This window comes from Amphiprion ocellaris, chromosome 4 (assembly GCF_022539595.1).
Source record: "Amphiprion ocellaris isolate individual 3 ecotype Okinawa chromosome 4, ASM2253959v1, whole genome shotgun sequence".
In the NCBI taxonomy this organism is placed as follows: domain Eukaryota; kingdom Metazoa; phylum Chordata; class Actinopteri; family Pomacentridae; genus Amphiprion; species Amphiprion ocellaris.
The window spans coordinates 12112198-12136698 of record NC_072769.1 but is presented as its reverse complement, the minus strand read 5'-3'; the positions used below and the strand labels follow the sequence as shown (position 1 = coordinate 12136698).

The window sequence follows — 24501 nt, the reverse complement described above, 5'->3', positions numbered from 1 at the left end:
TCCATAGCAAAATCTGTCATGCTTTATAGGTATAATCAAACTTGAAGATGCCGATACATAATTTGAGGTAGTTTGCTTCAGTTATATGAAAGTAGTTCAGAAGAGGGCTGATTTAGCTCACAAGTTGTGTGTGAATTTTTAATATGCCTGTTGCAGTGCACCAAAACTGACTATTAAGCAGTTTCTTGATGCACATGTTGACATTTTATTTTGATCATGTTTGTGTTTGATTCAGGAAGGAAAACTGTTGCACTGATGCTGCATGATGCTCTTTTGTGGCTGACATCTTTGAGGGTGTGCGCACATCCACGTGCATGTGTGTGTTTTCAGATGCTCCTGCGTCTTGCTGTGATTTCTGCCAGTTGAGCTGTATCCACATATTTGGAGACACAAACTTGTCAAATGAACAAATACACTGGAAATAATACAACAAATTTTAAACTCCACATTTCCTCGCTGTCAGTGTTGAACCCAGTGTGCCGTGGCAGCCAGTCACAGACATGCCAACGATGCCAGTTTGTACTCAGTAAAGCAGACTGACAGGCTGTATTCACTAACACACACAAACACAGACACTAAAAAAAAAAAAAAAAAAAAGGTTTTGCACACCCCCAAAACTCACTTACTTACACTGAAATGTGCATGCAGGAACACCTACACACAAATCACTTTAAAAAGCTTGTGGTGAGGCTGACAGTGTTTCCAGTCTGGTGGAGAATATGAGATAAGTGTACCTGCTGATGTCTGTGCGTGTGCATGTGTATATGTGTGTGTGTGTGTGTGTGTGTGTGTGTGTGTGTGTGTGTGAGTGACAGACAGAGAGCAAGGCTTGTACAATGTTCAAGTGTCAAATCAAAAACACCAACAATCTTTACTGTAAACCGGATACCTGGAGCAACAGCACATACACCCACAAACACACGGCACGGCAGCAGCTTCTCTTATTCATCATAAAGAAACTGCTCAGCATCGCTGTGTCCTGCTCAGAGTTAAATAAATAACACTCCACCAGCAGCATCGATGCACAGTATGCAGCATCACGTTGCCTGATTCCAGCTTTTCTCATATCTTTATTCTAAACTGAGAAGCTTTGCAGCATAGTACATAGGATGATGAAGAGGAGGTGATGTGGATGATGCAACATATGCAGCACAAACTGGGTCAGGATGTTAGTATACTGTAAGAAACGTATTAAACATATGTGATCTAGTAAATATTAGAGTCAGAGCTGAGCTGGCATTTTAATTGTACCTAAACATGACTCATGTATTTGTATTTCCTCCAGTCAAGTCTGTGTGAAGAGAGTATAAAATATGACTCGAAGACACTAATTCATAATGAAAATGGGCACTAATAAATAATGTATTGATGAAATGGTAAAATAAACATAGATTAATGGATGAGTAAATAGAGCTACATGTGAGATTTGAAGAGGTGAGAGACTGTTTTGAAACCAGGTGTGTGATTTACATTCCAAACATCCAAAAGCTATAAAAATTAACAGAAATAAAGCTATACTATTTCCAAGGAGTACACACTCCATCTTAAACATTATCCTCAGCATATATGACAAAAGATTTATTCACAGTATTTGATTTAGTAAAATTCACAGCTTGAAGAATCACTGCCAGGTGGAATACAATGCTTTCAAAAGTTCAGTAACAGATGCAACTTCATCTGCTCCTTTTTTGAAATATATTTTCTTTACTTAGTATTGGGGACATCCCTGGTCTTACACCCACTTGTCAAAGAAACACGATTGTTTAATCACTGCATCTTACCCTTATTTACGAAGCAAACCGTGTTATCTGACAGCTCTGCAGACTGGAGGCCTGAGGTCACGTGGAGACAAAGCACCAAAACAATGAGACAAAGGCTTATTGCACTTGGAAAACAAACTGAGAAAAAGGAGCATGAGAGGCTACGTGGGGATAATGTGAAAAAATGTAGTTTAAAAATGCCAGGGTCTTCTTCACAAATGAGAGAAAAATGTATGGAAGGAAAGGAGTAATAAAGTTTTCCAAAATGAAAAACAACGCATGTGATGGAAAAGGGAAGAATGTGTGTCTCTTTGAGATTCAGATGTTTGTTCTCATCCCAACTCACACCCCATGTGATAAAACAGGACACTGGTAAAAGGAAATCGCACAAGGACTTTAGATTGACATGTCAGGTTGACCCAGCCTCCAAGTCCCACTAAAAATGGTCCAAAATACAATGACCCCTTTATCAAGTTTCTGTTGTAGCTGCCAAAGAGGGCTCAAAGGGGTATTCCATAGAGAACAGCATTCCTGGAACAGAATATCTGAAGACCCTTAGAGCAGCAGACTCAAGATCTGTGTTTTTAATCAGGCTTTTATTTGATTTTAAGTAGTTTTTATTGATTTGATTTACCAATTTATTTGCCTGTTTATTTACACATTTTTGTATGTTTATTCTGTCTTAACTCTTCACTTTTCTGTTACTGTCTTATTTTGCTTTTCTGAATTGTTGGTTTATCCCGCCTCTGGTGTTTTCTCACTGCAAATTTAATACATTTATAATATATATTTAGATAGAACTGAAATACTTTATTGACCCCCAAGGGGATTTTTTTTTTCTGTTTGCCTGTATTTTTTTTAGAACAGAAAAGCTACTATTTATGATGATGTTTCTGCAGTTTTCAGTCCCTGTTATAAGTAGGTTCTTTGTTTTCAACGGATTGGCGCAGGGTGTTGGGGTATTGTTATTATTCTTATTTTTTCCTTTTTGTGCTCTAGAGCACTTTGTGTTCCCTGCAAAATGCCCTGTACAAATTAAGTCTTACAAAATGACTGATTAATTGATAGTACTATGGGGCAGACCACGTCTAGCTGTGAAGGATATGGTTGAAAAGGGTGCAGCCTCAGCTGGATCTGCACAACAGCAATTATTGTAGCAAGACGGACAACAAGGAGCTACGGCACCTTGTTGTCTTGTAGCCGAAGTCCGAGCATTAACCAACTGTGCTTGAAAACAAATTGATGCTAGTCCTCTCACTAATTAGAATGACTGATATGACAACTTTTTTTTTAGCCTTTTTACTGCAATCAAAAAGTGCACAAGCCAGCTGGTAGGAACCGCAGCACCCAAACACTACCACAGCAAACCTGGGGCTCCAACAAATTTCATAGTTCTTTATAGGTCAGTGCTTCCACTTCAACCGAAAGACAGCGAGCTCACTGAGTTCACTTTCTTCTGTCCGCCTGCCACTCAGCCACTCAGTCAGTCATGTGTCACTGGCTTTGGATTGGAGGGCACTCGTCTTTCTCTATCAGAGAATACGAGTGGAGACCTCCTGTCAGGGGAAATTAACTCAGCTAACAGGGCTGTACAGACTCTCTCACACACACATCTCGAGTCTAGTAACTCTCACTTTCACTTTCGCAAGTATTAACCCCATCTCAGATTTGGGAACAGTGTTACAATGACTTCAGTGTCAACTTCATGCATATATGTTTCCTTATTCCTGGTTAAAACTCAAACAATAACTGGGTGATAATTGGATTCATGTCGCTGCATGTAACAAGTAACAAATGACACCTGAGCACACATGATTTTATTTCACTGCTTGTCAAGGACAAAGGACTGCACTGACACCATTTTATTTAACATTAATGCTTTTTTGGGAGAATAAACTGCAAAAAAAAAAAAAAAAAAGTAAAATGTAGTTAAACAAAGCAATGTTTCTAAAGCACTGAGCTCTAACTGAATATTGATCTCTCACTTTCTCCTTTCATTTTTCTCTCCCAGTTTCACTCCAGCTCTTGTTCTCATTTCATTGTGTCATCAATTAAAGATGCCTTCACCTTGGTGTGTAATATTGGGTCAGGTCAGATACATGATTGCAAGATTGAGAAAGGTTTGAGGAATAAATGACAGTGTTTCTGCAAGTATTTCTGGAGAAATTAAGAATAGCCCTAAAGACTAATGGACCAAATCAAAAAAATTATTATACATACAAGTAAGTATGTCTCAACTGAGTCCACATTACTGAGATGGGAGTTACACAGACTGTGGATCACCAGACTTGCTGGGCATTAGTAGCGTGCCAGGCAGGATTTTTAAGCACTGTTCACTTTTTTCCAATTTAAATCTATAATATACTGAAATATAATCAACATAAATATAGTAGAAATGAAAGAATGCTCAAACATTCATGAAGTCACCATGTCAAACTAACATAAACGCAAATTTGAATGCACTCCCTGAATGGAAGCACCCTCTGCTTTCAAATAAATAAGTAAAAGTTTTGACATCCAAAATAGAAAAACACACAGTGTATGAATGGATAGATGGATAGATAGATCAGACTAGATAAACAAACTGCAAACTTTTCAGGCACAAGCTTGTCTGACTTTTTCACAAGCCACCCCTCTAAATGATAATTAACTTTCTACTGCCAATTTCCTATCTCCCTGTTTCCCCATTATGTTTCTTTTTGACTCTCAGTCTGTCTGTGTCCACCTCATCTCTCTGTCCATGTCTCCATCTCTGTGCCCATCTAATTCTCTCTTTCACCCAGGCTCTGACATTCAGGGTGAAAGTGTGGCACACAGTGCATTTACTTGAGGTGGCACATATTCTCTAAACAAGTGAGTCCTGACAGCTGAGCTTTCTGCTGCAGTCAGTACGGTTTGTGTGCAGACAGACACACATACAGGTCTAGACGTCACAGACGGGTCACCGCTAGCTGAAAAGTACTAGTGTGCTTTAATGAGCCAAAAATCCAGACGCCTAAACTTTAGTTTTGCACCCAGACAAGAAAAGCTAAAGAATAGAAACTTTTGCATAAGTCCAACTCTGGGGATTAATATGATTCAGACTATTAATATTCAACAGGAAAACATGCACTTACTCACTCTGGGAGTCTCCCTGTGCACATCAGTTCTGACAGGTTAACACAGCACCCTGACTGTTACCATGAAAACATTCATACATTTTCAATCATGAGGACACAGAATAGGAAGGCAGCAACCCATCAAGACTTTTGTGATAAGTGAACATTGCCACTTTAACAATTTCATTCAAAGGCTTTCTCCAAATTAAAATCCCATTAGTTTTCCCACACAACATTATAGATTATCCCAGACTAAGAATAAAGGCCAATTCATGCTTCCCCACTTGTGTCTGCAGGCGAATGTGTGACGTAAATGTCATCATCTGCCTAAGTTCAATAAGAGTGCATGCAGAGTTCTCCACAGACATCCACGTACAGCCCAAAATTCATAACTGCACAGAATTGCTGTAAGCACGCCAACTGCACGTTAGATGAGTCTGTTTGAGGAGATTAGCTGCCATCCCTACTTTATAATTCATCATTTAAAGAGTTGTAATAGATGAGCCAAACTTTGGAGGTGCTTTCATTTGTACATGCTTTCCACTGACGCTGCCCAAACACAGTGGAAAATTCTCCAGAAATCCTGTGCCATGTCCACACAGAGGGCTCGGAGCACCCCAATATGTAACCAGCTGCTATATGTAAAAAAGCAAAAAGCTACAGACTTGGATTTAACGGATATGGGTTTTTAGGGCTGATACCGATTATTGGTAATCAAGAACGGCCGATCACCGATGTTTGGAACCGATATACATTAAATGTAATGTTTTAACAGCGTGTGGCGGCAGGAACCCGTCATTCATAACTACGCTTCTTCATTAATAAGGGTGACTATAACTGAATATGTAAAATAGAAATAGGAGTGATTAAATTAGGTCCGTCTCCTCTGTTTATGTGGGATTGACTGAGAATGATCAGTTTGTCTCGTGCAGTGTTGTCTGCTTTTCTTCCGTTTTCTTAATATTTCACTGTCTATCACCTTTATTGCCCACTAAGGTCCATATCCTATTGTATTATTATTGTTTTCCAAACTCTGTTTCAGGATAGTTTGTGGCTGTCTGCTAACTTAGCCATTAGCGTAGCCTTACTCACAATGAGAGTACCTAATTTCCTGGTATGTGGCAACGGCTAGCGTTTCTTGTTTAGTTTTTACAGTCTCTGCTTGAGAGACATTTCTGAGATCACAGAGTGATGATAGACAGAGAGAGGCTGCATCAGACCTGAAGTAGAGCATTTAATTTATCAATAATCTGCCAATAAAGATATTGATACCGATAATGGGAAAAATGCCTATTATCGGCCACGACAATCGGCCAGGCCAATAATCGTCTATCCCTACCACAGCCTTTCAGAAAACACACTGGTCTCCGTGGAGACCAGTGTGCTGTTCTGCGTTCGAACTGAAGAGGTGAAGTGGCCATGTGTGCAGCAGACCGAGGCTTAGCTACTATACTATGAAGGGAACATGCACATGCACTGCCCATTTTCAGTATCAGCATTGGTCAGTGTATGGGGATGTGGAAACCATAGGAGCTATTGGAACTATTTCATGAGGCAGGCGCATAGGAGGAAAACAAGCATATCCAAAAGCTTTAATCAGACTCCTGCACACTGTCTAACTTGCAAAGATGCATTTATTAGCACAACATTTCAGTGCTAGACCTTCATCAGGCACATGTATAAAAATTGTGATTTGGCCTTTAGAGCTAAGCAGCTCTCTGTGGAAGCAAGTCGGTGTCTAACTGTGATGTTTAAACTATGCTCAGATTAGTGTTTTTATTCATACCTCTGTTCAAATTATTACTTATGTGACAACAATTTTACAGTAGCGGGGAGAGAAAAAAAGCATCTTCAAGGAAACAGCAAACTGCATTATCTCATATGATGAACTAAACAAACAGAAGGGCAGGAAAGCATATCCTAATGTGTGAGACAAAATAATCAAGTGAAAGAAAAGGCTTTAAAGAATAGGATTTTCTTTTTAAAGAGTCAGTTTGGTTACCAGGTGACTGTAGAGGTAATATAAACAGTATTGTTTTATTGCCTACTTAACAGTTGTGAGAGAAAAATCACAATTTCATTTCATCCATCCCTCCACTATCTATACACCACCTAATCCTTATTAGGGTCACAGGGGGGCTGGAGACTATCCCAGCTGACTTAGGGTCACCAGTCTATCACAGGGCTACGCATAGACAAACACACTCACATTCACACCTACGGACAATGTAGTGTCACCAATTAACCTCAGCATGTTTTGGGACTGTGGGAGGAAGCTGGAGAACCTGGACAAAACCCACACATGCACAGGGAGAACATGCAAACTCCATGCAGGAAGATCCCAGGCCGGGACGCGAACTGGGGATCTTCTAGCTGCAAGTCAACAGTGCTAACCAATGAGCCACTGTGCTGCCCACAATTTCATGTCAGAGTGAGAAAATCATCACCGTCTTCTCTCTATATACAAACAGCAAAGAGGTCAGTTTTAGTTAAAGCAGTAAAGACGATTTAGGTTTGTACTTCAGGGCTACTTGCTGGTGAACCCACTCTACATAACAATATGACTTTTGTTTTTGCAAAATAAAAACGAAAATGAGATCAAAGAATTGCTTCCATTTGATAATGCCCTGCACTAACTGGCTCATACCCACTTCAAAGTCTGGTACAACAGGGAGCTGGGTGGTATCAGCGGGAGGGAAAGTGGTGTGTGACGCTGAGCTCGAAGAAAGCACTGTGGCTGGAGAAAGCATCAAAATCAAAGTAAGGGAAGTCGATGTCTGGCCACAATTTCAGCAGCCACTCGGCTGTGCAGCATCCAAGGACCACACGGATGAATCACAGAGGTCAGTATGAGCACATCTCAACCTGGGTGCATGTTTGAGGAAAAGTGGAGCCCCTGCAGACTATCTTTGAAGATGAGAGGACGTTTGCTTTGCTTTAGGAGGTCCTGAGTCTTCAAAGGATGTGGCATAAAAGTATATGATTGGTAAAGAGAACATGTCACACTGGTGGCAAATCAGTTTTCTTTGTGGCATAAGTAGATCCTGAGAGGTTTTTAGCTTTGCTTTTTGAAATATTTATGAATGCCAGCTCAGCCTCAGGGATGAAGAGAAACAATTAAAGAATGTCATTTGCTGGTTTGGTGTATCTGTCAGTTTACATGTTTCAATAGATCTGCAGAAATCATAAGAAGTTAAGTGTTGCACAATATTTACAATGCAAATTGTCTAATATTCCGAACATTTTCACATCAAATCTGCGTCTAAATAAAAGCCACTGCGATAGGAGAAAAGCAACTTTCCTCTACTATCTTATTTGTCTAGACGGAGATTGAGGCTGGGGTTTTCCGCACGTCTCCCAGGCCATTAAATATAGATGCCACAAACTGAGAGTGGCAGACGGAGAGGGGAGGGAGGCTTTAACAAAGACTCATTTAGCGGAGTGACTCGAGCGCAGACTCTCGCATAGGCAGCCCAAACCACAAGACAGTCCTGGCTCTAATCGCAAACATTTATTCAGATCAGACAACTCCACCAAATTCCTCTGAGGAGTATCTCTGATATATAAAAAGAATCAGGAAGCAAGAAGTGGGAAGAAGGAGAGTGATATAGACAGAAGAAGAGAAGGGGAGGCCAGAGAGAGGTATAGACAAAGACAGATGAAGATGCAGGCAGAGGAAAAAAAAAAACATACACAAAATAAGGCAGTGTGAGATTGCGAGGGAGTGATGGCTCTTTTGTTAGTCTGCATTTAGAGGCAAAATGTCTTCAGCTCCCCAGTGATTACATGAAGTACGAGTGGAGGAAAAGAGCGAAAAAGGAGATTATATAAAAGAATAAGTCTCCTGCAGACTGGAAGCAGCTCAGACTGAGGTTGACTGATGAGATAAGAATACAAATGGATATGAAACATATTTATACTTGAGGAGGTCTGATGAAACCCCGAGTAGAAACAAATTCTGGGTATCTTTGTCTATTACTTATTAACAGAGAGTGACTCACCAAGGAGAATGTTGCCTCGGAGTTTGGAAACAAATCAAAACTCAGTGGTTCCAGCATAGCTTGTGTACCGCTGGCAATATATTTCATGGTAGAGTAAGCCAGTGCTTTGGTGTTTGGAGGGTAAAACTGTCAAAAAGTAATTTTAGTGTTAAATTGAAATAAAGCGAATGAAGGGTATAAGAAATGAAACACTAAATGTTTAGTTGCAAAACAAAGTCAGAAGAAATACTTCATTTATTCATTAAGCTATTAAATAACAGAGAAGACACACAAAATTGAACATAACTGCTCTGTGATCTAAATATATCAGATGTAATTTCCAACTTCTAGCAAAATTCTATTTGAACCAAGCATGTAGTACATTACTGTTGACAAAGCTATAGGCACTGGGATGAAGGAAGCTTTAAAAGGAGTTTTCCGATAACTGTGTTCCACTTGCTGTTAACCTGTAACGCCAATGGCACAAAACTAAAGATAGCACTTGTGATTGTTATAAAGGGGCCCTCTGTATCTTGTAGATGGTATATACTGTTGCCTTAGCTATACGTACCAACAACTAATGCAGTCTAAAGCCAATGTTGTATTTTCTGCATCCATGAGTACATGAGGGTCCAAGTGTGTCACATGTGAGTTGAGAGTCACTTTTGCGGATGTCTGTATGGAGGCAAAAACGTATGTCTGGGCAGTAGTGCACATGTGCAGAATGAAAACAGGCAGTCTACCAAGTGGACTAAAAACTAGCAAAACAGCTTAATCTCCATAGTATCTATTCGCAAAGACTATGTCCATGTAAACTATAATGTACGATTTCTGTTGAAACTGCTTTAGAGGAGCGGAGAGGATTGATACTGTATTGTAGGTAGTTGAAGGGATTTTGTATTGTTATACTCGCAATCCATCCCATTTCTACAAATGTGTGTAGAATAAATAACATACATCCTGTCTGCATAAATTAGCTATTGAACTAATCAGATTAGTTAAAAAAAATCTTAATTGATTGGTCAAAATGAAGCCATTTATTTTGTTAGATAATTATTATAATTCTAGATCTGTCCATCTCCAGCTTATCTGACGAGTACAAGTGTGCAAAAGTAAAAATGGAGATGATGCAACACTATTCAAATGATCCAATTATAGCTCAAGCTGCCCCAAAGTTGGCAACTGGGGGGAGGTGGATCCACCAACCTGCGGCCAGACCTGGTGCTATGGTCAGCTTCGCTTAGGCATGTCTACATCATCGAGGTCACAGTGCCCTGGGAGAGCTCAGAAGTGGAGGCTTATGAGCACAAGAAGCTGAGAAATATGGAGCTTGCCACCGATGCAAAACAGCAAGGCTGGAAGGTGAGGGTCCGACCAGTCCAAGTAGGCTGCAGAGGCTTCGTAGCCACCTCCACATCTATGGAGTAAGTGGGAAGGCCTGCTGGCAGGCGATCAAGGACCTCTCCAGAGCCGCTGAAAAGGGAAGTCAGTGGCTGTGGATGAAGAGAAAGAACTCCACCTGGGCCTTCAAGTGAGTAGATGGCATCTTGGGGGTGAATCTGGGACGATGGGATTCACAGCTGAACCCTCTGGAGGTGTCGTGTGTGTCGCTATCTGCGAAACACCGATGAAGGAGGGCACCTGATTGATAACCCAGAGGATGCCCTCACTCACCTGACCATCCCCCAGAGTCTTGGGTGTCTCATTTATGCAAGAAGTGTAGTCCTACACAACAGATCTTTATATAATTGTAAATAAAAATATTAACATTTTAGATGTTGGTCACAAAATAAGATCCCAGGCAACCAATCTATAAAGAAAACCTTGGTATCTATTATACTTCAATTTTTACAGACTAAAAAATTGTTTCATTAACTGAAAAAAAATCTGTGAAACCATAACAATGAAAAAAATATCAGCTACAGCCCTATGTATATATAAAACTGTGTATGTGTCCTCATTAACTAACTGAGGAGTGTATTTGTCATTAGCAATGTCACAAAAAGTGGTAAATGCCGCATCATCCAGTTTTAAACAGCAACACAAACACACTGCCATGCTGAAAAAACAAGCACACTGTGGTGAGAAAGCCTGCTCTTTCTTCTTTTCAACTCTCTACTTTTCTCTATATTTATACACATTTACTCAAGCTCCCACAGGTAAATCCCACAGTCTCACATTTTGGGACATTACAGCTGGTAGTAACTCATGGAAACAGTGCAAAGAGCAAACAGCTGTCATAATAACTGACTGCAGACCAACTTGCTGAGCTCAAGATTCAGATTTCTACTTAGGAGGTGAAGTGTGAGTTAGGATCCCTTACTATTAATACGTTTATTGATTTTGACTTTGACTGTGAACTGATGCTAACACATGAAAAAAACATCTACATTTATACATTTAAATTATTGGGGCAGAGTCTTCTTTTAAACCCTTGTGCACTGCAGGCATGTGTCTTGTGTCTGTCTATGTTCATCATCAATATGTGCAATACAATGCGGTCAGACAATATGACTCCAGTCCCTCACTTTCTTCTATGAAGCTGCAATGCACTCTGTAAAACCATAACTCTGATGGGAACAGGGCTTAAAGCTGACCTGTGCTCCATCAGTAGCTCATTATGGAGCCTCTCAGTGTCTCAGAAGTAATCACTGGCTTTGCTTCTTTAACACAAACAAATCTGTGCCGGGATACAGTGCATGTTAGCCAATTACAACAACTGTGTGTGTGAGAACAAACACACTATATCAAGTCTCTGTGTGTATATATATATATATGTGCACATGCTGTATAATGTGTGTGTGTGTAAGACATATAGTTAATTGCCCTCCACTCTGCAGTGCTCGGAGGTCTCAGAAAGTGTGTGTATGTGTGGCATATAGAAGTAATTACAGCCAATGCTATGCAAGGAGAAACTACTACCCTGCTCAGAGACAAATAATAGAACCCCAGTGAAACACCCTTCTAAATATAGCTGAATTTGTTCGTAAAGGGGGGGAAAGGAGGCGAGAGGATTTATTGTATGGTAACGATGCGGTTCAGCAGAACAGAACAAGGAAACCACAGGACGTTTTGTTTTTAATACTGTGTGTGTGTGTGTGTAGGTCAGACACAAGGCACTTAAGATGTGTAAATGTGAAAATGCATTGTTGCTCTAATCAGCTAATGAATGTGCAGCTAATTTGATAATGGCACACAAACACTTAAGCATGTGTGAACAGTGTGAGGCAGAATAACGGTTAAGATGAGACAAGATTGGATGCAATCTTCACCTTTACCTTCTCTCCTCTACAACTGACCACATGAGTAGACTCATTGCAAGTCGTTCCATCTATTCAGTCTGAGAGCATCATGGGAGCTGAACCTCTGCAGGAACAGAGTCTAACAGTATGCCTTCAATCCATCATCCGCTGGTGAGGAACAGTGAAAATCCGATGAACGAATGGCTGGTTGGCCTCGCAGTGCAGTGGTCAATACTGCACATGTGTCAGATCTTGACCTTTTCATTGATTAGTTCACACACTGCTCTGCTGCAGGTCAAATGTGTGTGTTGGACCGAAGCTCCAGGGTGGCAGACTTCCAGCAACATCATCACTTTGTACCTCGAGAGATTACGACTGAATTCAAGTTCTGCTTCAAAACGTAGTTAACATCTTGGATCATCACAAGCTTCACCTGGTTTACTGTTTCCTTATTTGTGCTTGTTCAAAAGCCACATATGTTTTGTTTTCAGGCGTGATCTCTCCCTTTGCAAATTTCTTCTGTCAACCCCTCACACAAATGAGGCCTTTTCTATTTCCTGCCTGGGTGAACCTTGGGATGGGGACTTAATTTAAAGAAGCAAGAGAGAAAAGAGAATCTAATCTGAAACTTTATCTGGTCCTAATTGCAGAAACAGCAGGGTGTTGATAAGGGCACATGTTTATTCTGATAACCTGACTTGAGCTGATCTCACATAATAAAAAAGGTATAACTAACATTTATTTTGATTGCTGATTAATCTACCGATTATAATCCTAGTTAGTCGATTAACCCTCTGAACCTGAAAACACACCGGCAGGTCTGAAAAGCATATTGTCTTTTTAAAATCGCCAAAATTACACCCTTTATCAGAGCTATACAAGGTAAAAATGGAAAGAATTGTCAGACTTTCATCTTGAATCGGTGTTGTATTGTTCCATATACTGCGCTGCTTGTTGCAAATGGGAAATAATAGTGATTCAGCTGGGACCAACAGTCAAAAAGAAAAAAGAAAATCAGTGAATTTTTAGTTGAACAGGGCTGAACTGCAGGCTGTGTTTACACAGAGCAGATAGGAGAAAGTACAGAAACCAAATTAAAACATAAACAGTAAAATATCAACAGTATTTAAGTCACGTTTTTTCCCAGTATTGGTAACAACTGTGGGCAAAAATGTTACACGTTTATTCCAGTTTTTAACTTTTGCTCATTTCTTTTTAATGATTCACGGTATTAGAACTACTCCACAAAAGAGATTTTTAAGGTCTCTCTGCTTCTATTGATGGTTGTGCTGTTTATACCACAGAGAAAATTGAGCCCAGAGTGAGTTAAAATGTGGCAGGAGAAAAAAACACCCAGAAACTTGAGGTTCAGAGGATTAACGGTTTTATCCATAAAATGTGAGAAAACAAACATTACTTTGACCATGTCTCAGGAAACTTACGTAAAAAGCTAGAGCCAGTAAAGGTTTGTCATATATATATGCTTAATGATTCATTTATCTTTGATCTGACTTCACTTCTGCAGCATGTATGTATTTTTGGAGCAACATAAGATGAGGCCCCCTGCACTCCACATAGTGTGTCAGAATAATAACCTTATTTAATTTGACACAGTACAGACTGAACCCACTAACAGTCACCCTGGCAGCCCAGCCACATACATCAGGCATTAGTGAACTGTGTTGCACCCTGGTTGTTATACCCATACTGGATCCATTAGAACTTGTCTGAGCCACCAGAAAATGTGCACTGAACTGAAGTTTATTACAAAACTTTACTATGACAGATTCTCATATTTTACTTGTGTATTGCTTTACAAAGGTGGGAAGAAATAGGGTCTGTATCTGGTTTAGATAACAGTATCTTCCATTACACCGTGGGAGGGAATGGTCAGCAGCAGAGATCAAATGTGACCTTGGAAGAGTAAAAGTTTTTCATTCCAAGTTATCTGTACTGGCAAGTTTGCTATTTTGTTAGATGTGGAGACATGTTGTTCTAATGACACACTTCACGCTGATACATGAAAACATCTGGGTACCAAAATACTGAAATGGTACTTTGGTAATTCTCTTGTCACCTCAGCCTACCTCTTAGTTAAAGTCCCTCCCCAGGCATTGATTTAACCCCATAAAAAACTCATCTCTGTGCATCAAAGTTACATGTTTACAGTATATTTTTAATTGAATATAATCTCTTCCTGCCTTAAAATCTATCTATGGACTCTCTGCAGCTCAAACACACAAGCTCACCTACAACACTGTAAAACTGCTCTATGATAGATGTAATATTTGAGTAATTCAGCCATACATGTTTGAACCGGAAACTGATTCTGAAATAGGATACGGAAAGTCTCAACCTGCAAGACGGGATTGGTTCCTTGGGTTTGTTACGTGACATTATTGGAGGCAGCCATGTGTGCTGAGAAGGTTTCTGAAAGGTCTAGAGTCAATTCCATTAGATGGTCTATTAAACTAGAAAGCCATCTGACTTTCCACTGTGAATGAACCAAAGGGAGCCAGAAGCCAGAACTAAAGATGAATCCCCTGAATCCTTCACAGGTCTGTCTGACCTACTTTTTCAAGGTACTGATTCTTATCCGCATGAGAGAGAATACATTCTCACCTGGGCTGAACAGATATTCCTCCTAATGGTATGTATTGCACTCTGTTTATTCAAACACAACCCCAGGATATTGTATATAGTGCCAGCAGACTGCATAATTGATGAGAGACTAAGACAGTATCCAAAAATTGTTCTTATCCTGCTTCGAAGAGCTTTGCGTTATCTGCTTTTTGACAGAAAATCCTAAAAGCTGGGAAAAACACTGGGTTTCACATTACCCACAACTTGAAGGCCAACAAACATGGAACATACAGTGAAAATGTCCAAATATATATGTGGTGTTTACGTCTGTGCTTCTCACCTGTATTGAGCCTGGAAGTGTTCCTGGACAAAACTGTGTCGACCTCGAGGTTGCTGGGTGCTGGCTACACTGGGACTAGAAGAATTCTCCAATGAACTTGGTCCCTGCAGACAGAGAAACAAAAAACACTTTGAACAATAGTTTCCTGATGCTGATCCATTCTCTTCAGCAAAAGGTGAAAGTCTCTTCAAAAGGGGCAAAGTAACAATCCACCCGCAGTGCAAAAGAAAGTGCAAAGTGAAAAGCTGTCGGTAGCAGCTTTAACCATATTTAACACTGTACTGTAAAATATGATGCAAATTTGGCACCAATGGTGTTCGAAAAACCACGTTAAAAACTATGCAACACTGTAACATACAAAAATTGTAAAAAAAAAAAAACAAAAAAAAAAAAACGTGCAAATATTTGTCAAATAATGATAGTTTTAGCTGATTTAAATACACATGTAAAACAATTAATTATTCTGTAAAAGACGTGTTTTTGATGTGGACAGAGTAAAGTTTTGGTCTTTTTTTTACAGTCAACATGTAAATTAATACTTTTGTCTGTACTAGTTATCTGCAATTTAAGAAAACAACAAAAGGGAAAATCTGGAAAATAACGGTTTAAAATATTTTCCATCTTAAACACACATAATTAACAATAAAATAACAATATTTTTGCTGATTTAAATACAGTAAAAATAGTGTAATTTTATGGTAAAAAAAAATTACCTCGTAATGATGACATCATTTTCATTTTTATTTGCTTTTACGGTTTTGTAAATTGCAAATTAATACTTTTTAAAAGTGATTTTACTAGGTATCATTTGTAATTTGACAAAACGTGTAAAGTCTGCAAAATAACAGCAAATTGTTAAAGGAATACAGGTAAAACTTGCTTTAAAAACATTTATTTATAGTGTAATTATTGTAGGGCATTACACAAAATGAAATGTATTAAGTGTCTTCAGAAAGAAGTAAGAAAAAAAAGATGAGCCACCATTTACACTCACTAAACTTGTCTTTTCATATACCACAAGATGATCACACCCTGAGAAAAAGAGCGAGAAAGAAATAAATTTGTATTTGTGCCACAGTTGAAACTGAATCAAACAGGCTATAATGTAGGAAAACATTTGATTCATTTCACGTTAGAGCAGGGAGGGATTGTTTCTGTGTCTATTTGGCAGAGATGGAGTCAGAAATATCTGAGATGTCAAACATCCTCAGCATCATGGTGATGTCGTCTGAATACACTGAGTAGCAGTGAAACCCTCCATGCTGTGTCAGACTCAGCAGGAGGCCTCAAAGACTTCAAAGATAAACAGAAGAATAAAAGAATGACGTCGATGAATAAAAGATGGATAAGCATGTCTCGGGGAAACACAGAAACAGATTGCTGCATCTTTATCTCATAAAGCTGATATCAAAGACGCCAGCTAACACTAGGTGGTAATGACTGATTTAACAGACACAATACAGTCTGCTACTACATTTACTTCAGCTGTGCAGTCATGCATGCTGGTGCTGGTTTGTTTGCCCTTTTAAACCACACCAAATCAAATAATAGTCATTTAATCAGGTATAGAGAGAAATGTTGTTGGTCTGCTGTTTAATACTACACAGGTACCCAGTGAGAAGGACCCTATGCCATTATTACTCCTGTAGTTATGTTAGTGTTTGTAAAGACAACCATCCACCACAAATTCCAATTCCAATTCCACAAAATGTGCACATGACAACTTTTTTTCCAATTTTATGGAAACTTTAACTACCACTGCAACTTTTTCAGCTATTAAAATTCACTTTCCTTCTTTGACACTAATCATAAATCAGACACTGCAGAATTTTTTATAGCAGTGGTCCTCAAACATCAGGTCACAGACCGGTAAGAAAGAATAAGAACATTTTATTTTCAGCGGAGTCTGCACAGTGTTTTATTTTGAAAACTGCCTAGATCATCTTCCTGTCTCTTCCATCAGCGCTCGTTTCCTGCACTTGACTCAGTCAGTTTTCATGCCCGTCCTTTCAATGAAGCCGTCAATCCAACCTCTTCCAAAACAAATAAAAACAAACGTCTCTGGAGAGCTTCTTTGAAAAGAGGGAGAGGCTGAGACGGAAGAAAAAGTAAATACATATTTAGCAATAATAAAGTAATTTTAGTTGTTTTGGATACTGCTTTTAAAATAATAATAACAAAAACAAAAACGGTTGTTATTTGTTAATTGTACAATGACCAGTCCATTGAAAATCGTCTTGCTTGAAACCGGTTCATGGTACAAAAAAGGTTGGAGACCGCTAGTTTAAAGGGCCACCACACCCACACAGGTAGACAATAGTTATAAACCTGACATGTGATGATGTATACTGTGAAAAAACTGTGATGGATGATGAGTTTGGAGGGGGTGAGGAGTCTCTAATTAAATAATAACTGGTACCACATGTCTTAATTGCAAAGTACTTTGTGACCAGTAGATAACTAACTTGATTGATTCATACTACTTGGACTTTATGGCATCCTTGTTCTGCTCTGCAGCCGTGATAATCTTGAAGCAGTTCTGAACCTGCTGCAGGTTCTGGTTGATTCTCCAGTTCACACTGAATCTCTCACACAGCAGAATAAGGTCGACCAATGCAAGCTGCTGAAAGTTCACAATGTTGGGCAGCCATAGGTGATGGTTGATGCATGGTAACACAACTGCCTGATTAGACCTCTAGTCAGGCTGTCATTGGGAATTACATAAAGTCACTGAATGCTATCAGTTAATAACAAAGCAAATAGTTCCACCCTTACAGTTGCAACAAAAGAAACAGTTGACATTCATGTGTACAAACACATGTACACACTCATGCAGTTTGACAGGTCTAATAATGTGACATAAGTAAAGAAAACCTGTGTGACTCAGACATAAAGCAGCAAACAAAGCCATAGTCCACTGAGATACCAGGGTCTGTTCTCACCCACTGTTTCTTGCAAAAAACAATGAAAAACCAAACTTTGATGAAGCTTTTCTTTTGTTCAAACAAAATCCAATCACCGCTGCATTCACTCTGAACAATGAGCTGCTTTTGGCATCTTTGAAAACTTCTAAAATCACTGTAAAATGCTATTTCAATATCTCCGTACTCTTGAATACTGTTTTACTAAAAGAAAAAGCACAAGACAAGATTTCCAATTAAGGTAAGCAGTAGCCGAAAGTGATGTGTAAACAAAATACAAGAAGATGCCTCTGCACCAAAGCCAACCTTTTGCAGCGTATCACTTGTAATGGACAGTTTGGGGGGCCTGGGTGAGCTATAGAGATTGGAAAAGTGATTCATCAGCACCTGGGCACCGTGTGATGCAGCAGAGGCCATCTGAAGTTGACTTCAGTTTCTATTTTGTGCTGGTAGCATGGTGAGAGGTGTGTGCCAGAATGAAAAAAAAGACTATTAGATGAAAGCTTCTCATTTTGGATGTGACCTATGGGTGTATTTTTAAAAATCACTGGCAGTCTTATAGGACTTCAAAGTTCCATTAAGCCATATTTCTTCTTCAGTACTAAACCAAATGTCAAATTTCTTTCAGTTTTCTATGTATGGGTTTGTGAACAATTTGTGTTTTAATAGCAATGCTTTGTATTTCACATCTATATGCCCGCTCTCTTTTGCATATGACAGCTAAGCTGGTCTTTCTCTCAAATTTGCCCTCTTTTTTCCATCTTTTCTGTGAAGGACAATAGCGAACAATTCCCAGACCCTCAGAGGCAGACTGGGTTACAAACATCACCATGGAAACACTGGCCTCATTCCCCCCAATGAACATGTGGGAACAGAGAACTTTTTCATTAGTCACAGCGTGGCCTAAATATAAAGAAAATGCTAATCACAGGAGCCAATCATATTTGTCTGAACCATTTGCCATTCTAGTGCAGTGCTATATGAATAACATTTCTCTTTATTTTGAATTTCTGAGTGTCCATAGCACAAATTTACAGAAGGTAAAGAATCCTTCCAGCATTTATTTTAAACAACTGTGTAAACTCTTGAAAGCATAAGGATTAGGACTGGCAGGTGCAGCTGCAGACAGCTATCACATATACGATGCTGGTGTTTGCATGAGCACAGTGAGCATGTTTTGAGGACTGAGAATGTATAATTCCCAAAGCAATGAAAAATATCATGTCCAATGCAGGATCTGAAAACACCCCCACATTTTCATAAGCAGTACTGTAGCAATAAAGTAGCTGTTGGACATATATGGTACCAGAGTCTGACATTTTCATTTTAAACAATCATAGAGACGCCATAATGTTTAATTAGGTACATTGTGAGGTAATTCCAATTTCGTTCTTTAAGATCCATTAAAACCTTTTATAGTACATCTCAGACTGACACCCGCCCTCTGCAACTGGGTGCAGAACTTTCTTACAGACGGACTCCAATCAGTCAGGGTCAGCAGCGGCACATCCAGCATGAGAACTGTGAGCACAGGGACCCCCCAGTGCTGCTGTACATACTCTTCACACACGACTGACTAGCCTCCCAGAGCAACACCAGTACCATCCAATTCGCTGATGATATAACAGTGATGGGGATGAGGGGATGAGATGGCGTGCAGGAGGGAGGTGGCAGATCTGGTGGCCTAGTGTCAGGACAACAATCTTTCCCTTAATGCAGAGAGGACAAAGGAAATGATTGTTCATCCCAGGACGAGGTAGGAGCAGCACACACCAATATACATAGGTGAGACCGAGGTGGAGAGGGTGAAAGTTTCAAGTTCCTTGGCAAGGATCTCACCTGGTCTCCCAGCACACAACACACCATAAAGAAGGCCCAACAGCGGCTGTACTTTCTGAGAAAACTGAGGAAGTTTGGCATGCCCGCCCAGATTCTGTCTAACTTCTACAGGGGTACGGTCGAGAGTGTCCTGAGCAGGTCCATTACTGTGTGCTACGGCAACTACACAACTCAGGACAGGAAGGTTCTCCGTCAAGTGATTTAAACAGCCAAGCTTATCTCTGGTACAGCCTTCTCCACATGACGAGACACCTACCAGACCAGGGTCCTCAGGAGGGACACTAGTGAACTGGCTACCTCACCAAACTCTACACACACACGTAAAGTATAACTGTTTATCTCTATGCACTGTGCATAATATAATCACTACTGGAATCACTTTACCACTGCAACAGTCATTCTATCCAAAGCAAAGTTTAGTGCAGTTTACAGTGCAGTTCACAACCACAGCTGTTGTCAGTTTAAGTCTGCTTATGTATGTCAAATTGCTTTCAATTTTTTTTTTTTTTTAATTTTGTGTACATTTGGTAAAGGGGAATCAGTAGAGGAAGAACTTCATTGTACAGAGTAATTGTCTGGTTTTCTGTGCACATGACAATATACCTCTATATTTGCACTTTATATTTGTCATTATATACAACTGAATGCCAAGAGTCGATTATAATGCAGCGTCTCACAGAAGGTAGAAAAATATCATCAAAACTGGCTTTGAATCTTCATTTTCTGTGCAAAATAAATCAAACGAACAGCATCTCATCGCACAATTCACTGCACCTTCTACCATAAGCAGGTCAACAACCTTTTCTCCACACCTGAGAGCTGAGAATAGATGACTCCCTTGCAGAGAATGACAGCAATAAATAGACAGAAACAGAAAGTGCATGTGCATATCTAACTCTTTAAGACACATATAGTGCAGTTAAGGTGATATACAGTATATACTGCAGATAAACACAATGGGAGGGACAGAGTAAGAGCGCTGAGCGCACTGTGCCTCCTTATTTAGCACCAAGGGAATAATGAATACCACCACAACGCTGCTCGAGCTCTGCCGTCTTCTTCCAAAAATAGATGCGGGGGCCAGCCGCAGCAATAACAAGTGAATGCTAATATTCAGAAGCACTAAGCTGTTCAATTGTCACACTGGGTATAATCCAAAAAAATAAAAAAAAACCTCTATGCTAACAGATCTAGGCCATATTCAAGTGCCTCCTGTTGCTTGGGGGCAAAATTACCGACAGCATTTACATGCTCCTGGCAATGTAATTGATTTTTAAGATTTATATATCAGCCCATGTTCCAGAGCGCAGCATGTTCTGGCTGTATTTATTTTTATCACTAAATAACTGTAGTGTCAAACTGTATATAAGCCGTTTTCAAAACAGGTAGCAGAGCAATGAGCTCATACAGACTGCACATAGCCTTCTTCTAGCGAGCAATAGTCGCATTTTGCTCATGCTTTTGTGTTGGTTGATTATAGCACATGGAGCTGATGTAGTATACTGTAGTGTAGCACACAGCACATCATAAAATCTGAGTTATTTGCAATGGGTGTTCATTGTAAATTTGGTGTTGCTATAATTACACAGGTGCTCTAAAATGAGCCACTTTTCAGCCGTTTCCAGCATATTGAGCACATTTTTTTGGGGGTGTTTCTGGGGTGCAACCTGAGCTAAAGTCACTTTGAAAAGAACACTGTGTCCTCTGGTTCTTTTGTTCTTTCTTTCCTTTTTTTTTCTAAGCGATGAGAGGTCAAACAGGTGCACATCACAACCATCTGCAGAGCTTGGCACCATCGCATCACAGGAGCATCAAACCAACAAGGACTCATGACTATTGCATGAAAATATTGCATTTCCTGCATACAATTCACACGAAGGCTCACCACGCTCACACACAAACATAAACATACTATCTGTCATATTCCTCAAATTACAGGCTGAGGAGGAGGAGTGGCAGCAATCTGCCACTCAAGCTTAAAAACAAACCAGAGACCTAAACCTGGTTACAGCTCATTTGAAAATCTCACTCTCAGTCTCTGTCATCCAGATCTGAAAGCTCAGAAACCAGTTTTATTTGTTGTTGTATATCGTCCTCCTGCTCCTTACTCTGAGTTTTTATCTCAATTCTCAGACTTTTTATCTGATTTCGCGCTCAGTTCAGATAAAGTAACTATTGTGGGTGACTTTAACATTCATGTTGACATGGACAGTGACAGCCTTATGACAGCTTTTAATTCAATATTAGACTCAATTGGGTTTTCTCAACATGTAAATTCACTAAAATGTCCGCGTCCTTGTTCATGGTGATTATGCAACTTTATGGAAGTCACTTGATGGCAGTGACTGTCAACACTACATGCTCACAGCTAAACTAAAAACAAGAGCAGATTGTTATTCCGATTGTCCTGGGATTCTGCATGGCTGCATTCAACCCATATTCCCACCTACAGCTTTCATGTGCTGCTGTCTTCTCATGCTGCCTGCTTGTCTCTGCCTACTGCACCACTGCAGGACAAGACAACATGCACAGTTTGGGTGTGATACCAACTGTCAAAAAATATAAGAAATTCTTTAGTTTCAAGGAAGTAGAAGGTTATCCAAGGTAACGACATGAGATTTGTATCATATACACAAGTGCGCTACCTTTATCCCATCAGGGCTCCCCTGCTGCACAGTGAGACAGAATTAAAATGCCTTAGCAAAGACATGTTGCGACTGTGGAAAAAAGGAGAAGCCACACAGATGTAGAAATGAGAAAGTACATCCCTCTTCTGATGGTTTGCTAATTCATGAACCAAAACGTACAACCCCTGGAGTATGAAATGTTCTTCCCTGGGAGTAAAAATATCCACTGATGTAGTTAAATCACATCAGTGATTTAACCCAGCTATCCTGGGTGACAGCTATCCTGTCACCCAGGATAGCTGATCTACAGCTTAACAACCATCACTGGCCACCAGCAAGGAGCTACATGACATTTGGTTGGCATAATAAAAGGGACTTGTCTTGTTTGTGACCGCAAATGTCTTTTCCCAAACGTTCCTCCTTTAAACCTCACCTCCGTTTGGGACTCAATTCTGTGTGATCAGCGAAACATTTCTGTAGTGTAGCCACTGCAAATCTTTGGCACTGTGCCCCCCTTTGTCTGCTGGCAGTAGCACAGCTTCCCTCCAGAGATCTTCACACTCCAATCCCTACATGAAAACATATGCTGTTATCAAAGCCCTGCTGATTCCTCATGGCACGCATTCATGTGTGATGTTTCTGAGGCAATCTACAGCTCGCTGGGGAGTGAGTGGGAGTTTGGCTTAATGTGTGTGGTTTTATATCTTAAGGTGTGTGTATATGCAAGTTTGTGCATACAGTCTGTGGGGGCTCGCAGTTTCTGAAATCACTTTAACAATGGGAAAGAGGAGGTGTTTGGTGTGTGTGGACGGGTGAGTAGGTGTAGCTACAGAACATGAGAAGAACAAACCAGGAAAAGGCAGGTTGACCTGGAGGTAGAGAGACTGACTAATAACCGAAAAGCTGCAAATTCCAGTCATTGCACTGACAGGAATATTTCTGCGCCAAAATCATCACAGTGATCAGAAAGTCCTCTGCAGGCTGCAGAGTTGTTAATTAAACAGTTGATCAAAGTCTCCCAATGGCTACAGGAAAACAGCTCGACAATGAATCATAATAATAAAAAAAAGTTTCAATGTGTTTTTCATTGGGAGTAAAGTGTTTATGAAAAATACTGAAGAAAAGAAAAGTGAGGTAAATTAAATAAATACGCCTCAGGTTTTATTCCCATTCATGGAAATAGTCCAAGACTCCTAAAACAGCCTTAAACAGTTTTCATTTACTAAGATCATGTACATCACGCAGTGCAGCTCAGTTATAACACCTATTTACAAAGACAATGTATAACTGACTGTGTGTCCTTTCCCTACATTCACCTTGTGAAATTCAAAAAAAATGCAGTTGTCAGTTGTAGATGTGCAAGTTGGTGAATCAACCTTGTCAGTGTAGGTAAAAAAAATTGTTAAAGGACAGAAATTGTGTCATCTTCCAATTGTCCAATTGTTTCTCTCATTCTTCATTTCAAAATACTGCAAAGATGATTAGTTTTTACTATGACTGTATAATGCCTGGTTTTAGCCCTGTTCTAAGCAAACTGTCTGTACCTTTAAATGCAGCTGAGCTGCTGCTGATCTACTGCTGTTTTCAAGTCACGAGTTTGGTGAATCTGGAAATGGCCCTGAAGTGACTGCTGGCTAACATGTAGTTGTAATGGGTTGAGCTTCAGTTACTTATTTATACTCATTCTGCTGTCTGACAACAGAAACAGAAACATGAGCAAGTCAGAAAAACTTAATTGGGAATTAAAATGCAGAATAAACGAACAGAGACAGGAGGTGAGAAGCAAACAGATGTAAACACTGGATGAGTTTAAGTTGCACTGAAGTAGAACAACTGTTCTTTCAGAGTTCCTTAGCTGTAACGTAGTAGTTTAGTAAAATACTTACTGTCTTGTAAAGCTGAGATGGCATCTAGTTGTATAGGGGACTGTAGAATGGCAGAAGTAACCATTTTCATTTAGGATGTGATTTGATCCCAATCATAAGATTGGTAATGGGGCAGATCGCCGAACAAGCCACAAACAATGTGCCACTGTGATATAAAAACACTATCCACCAGCCTAGTTTATCCCAGCCTGATTTAACAGTTGTGCACTGGCTTGAAGTCATTAA

General features: G+C 39.8%; 1 protein-coding gene across 1 annotated transcript in view; it reads right to left on the bottom strand.

Annotated features, from left to right (window-relative positions):
* Nucleotides 1–24501, bottom strand: part of usp43a (ubiquitin specific peptidase 43a) — a 130422-nt gene that overhangs the window by 70165 nt on the left and 35756 nt on the right. Inside the window, exon 3 of the mRNA XM_023263720.3 lies at nt 15004–15107. Coding sequence (XP_023119488.2) covers nt 15004–15107 — 104 coding nt within the window. The remainder of the gene's footprint in view (nt 1–15003; nt 15108–24501) is intronic.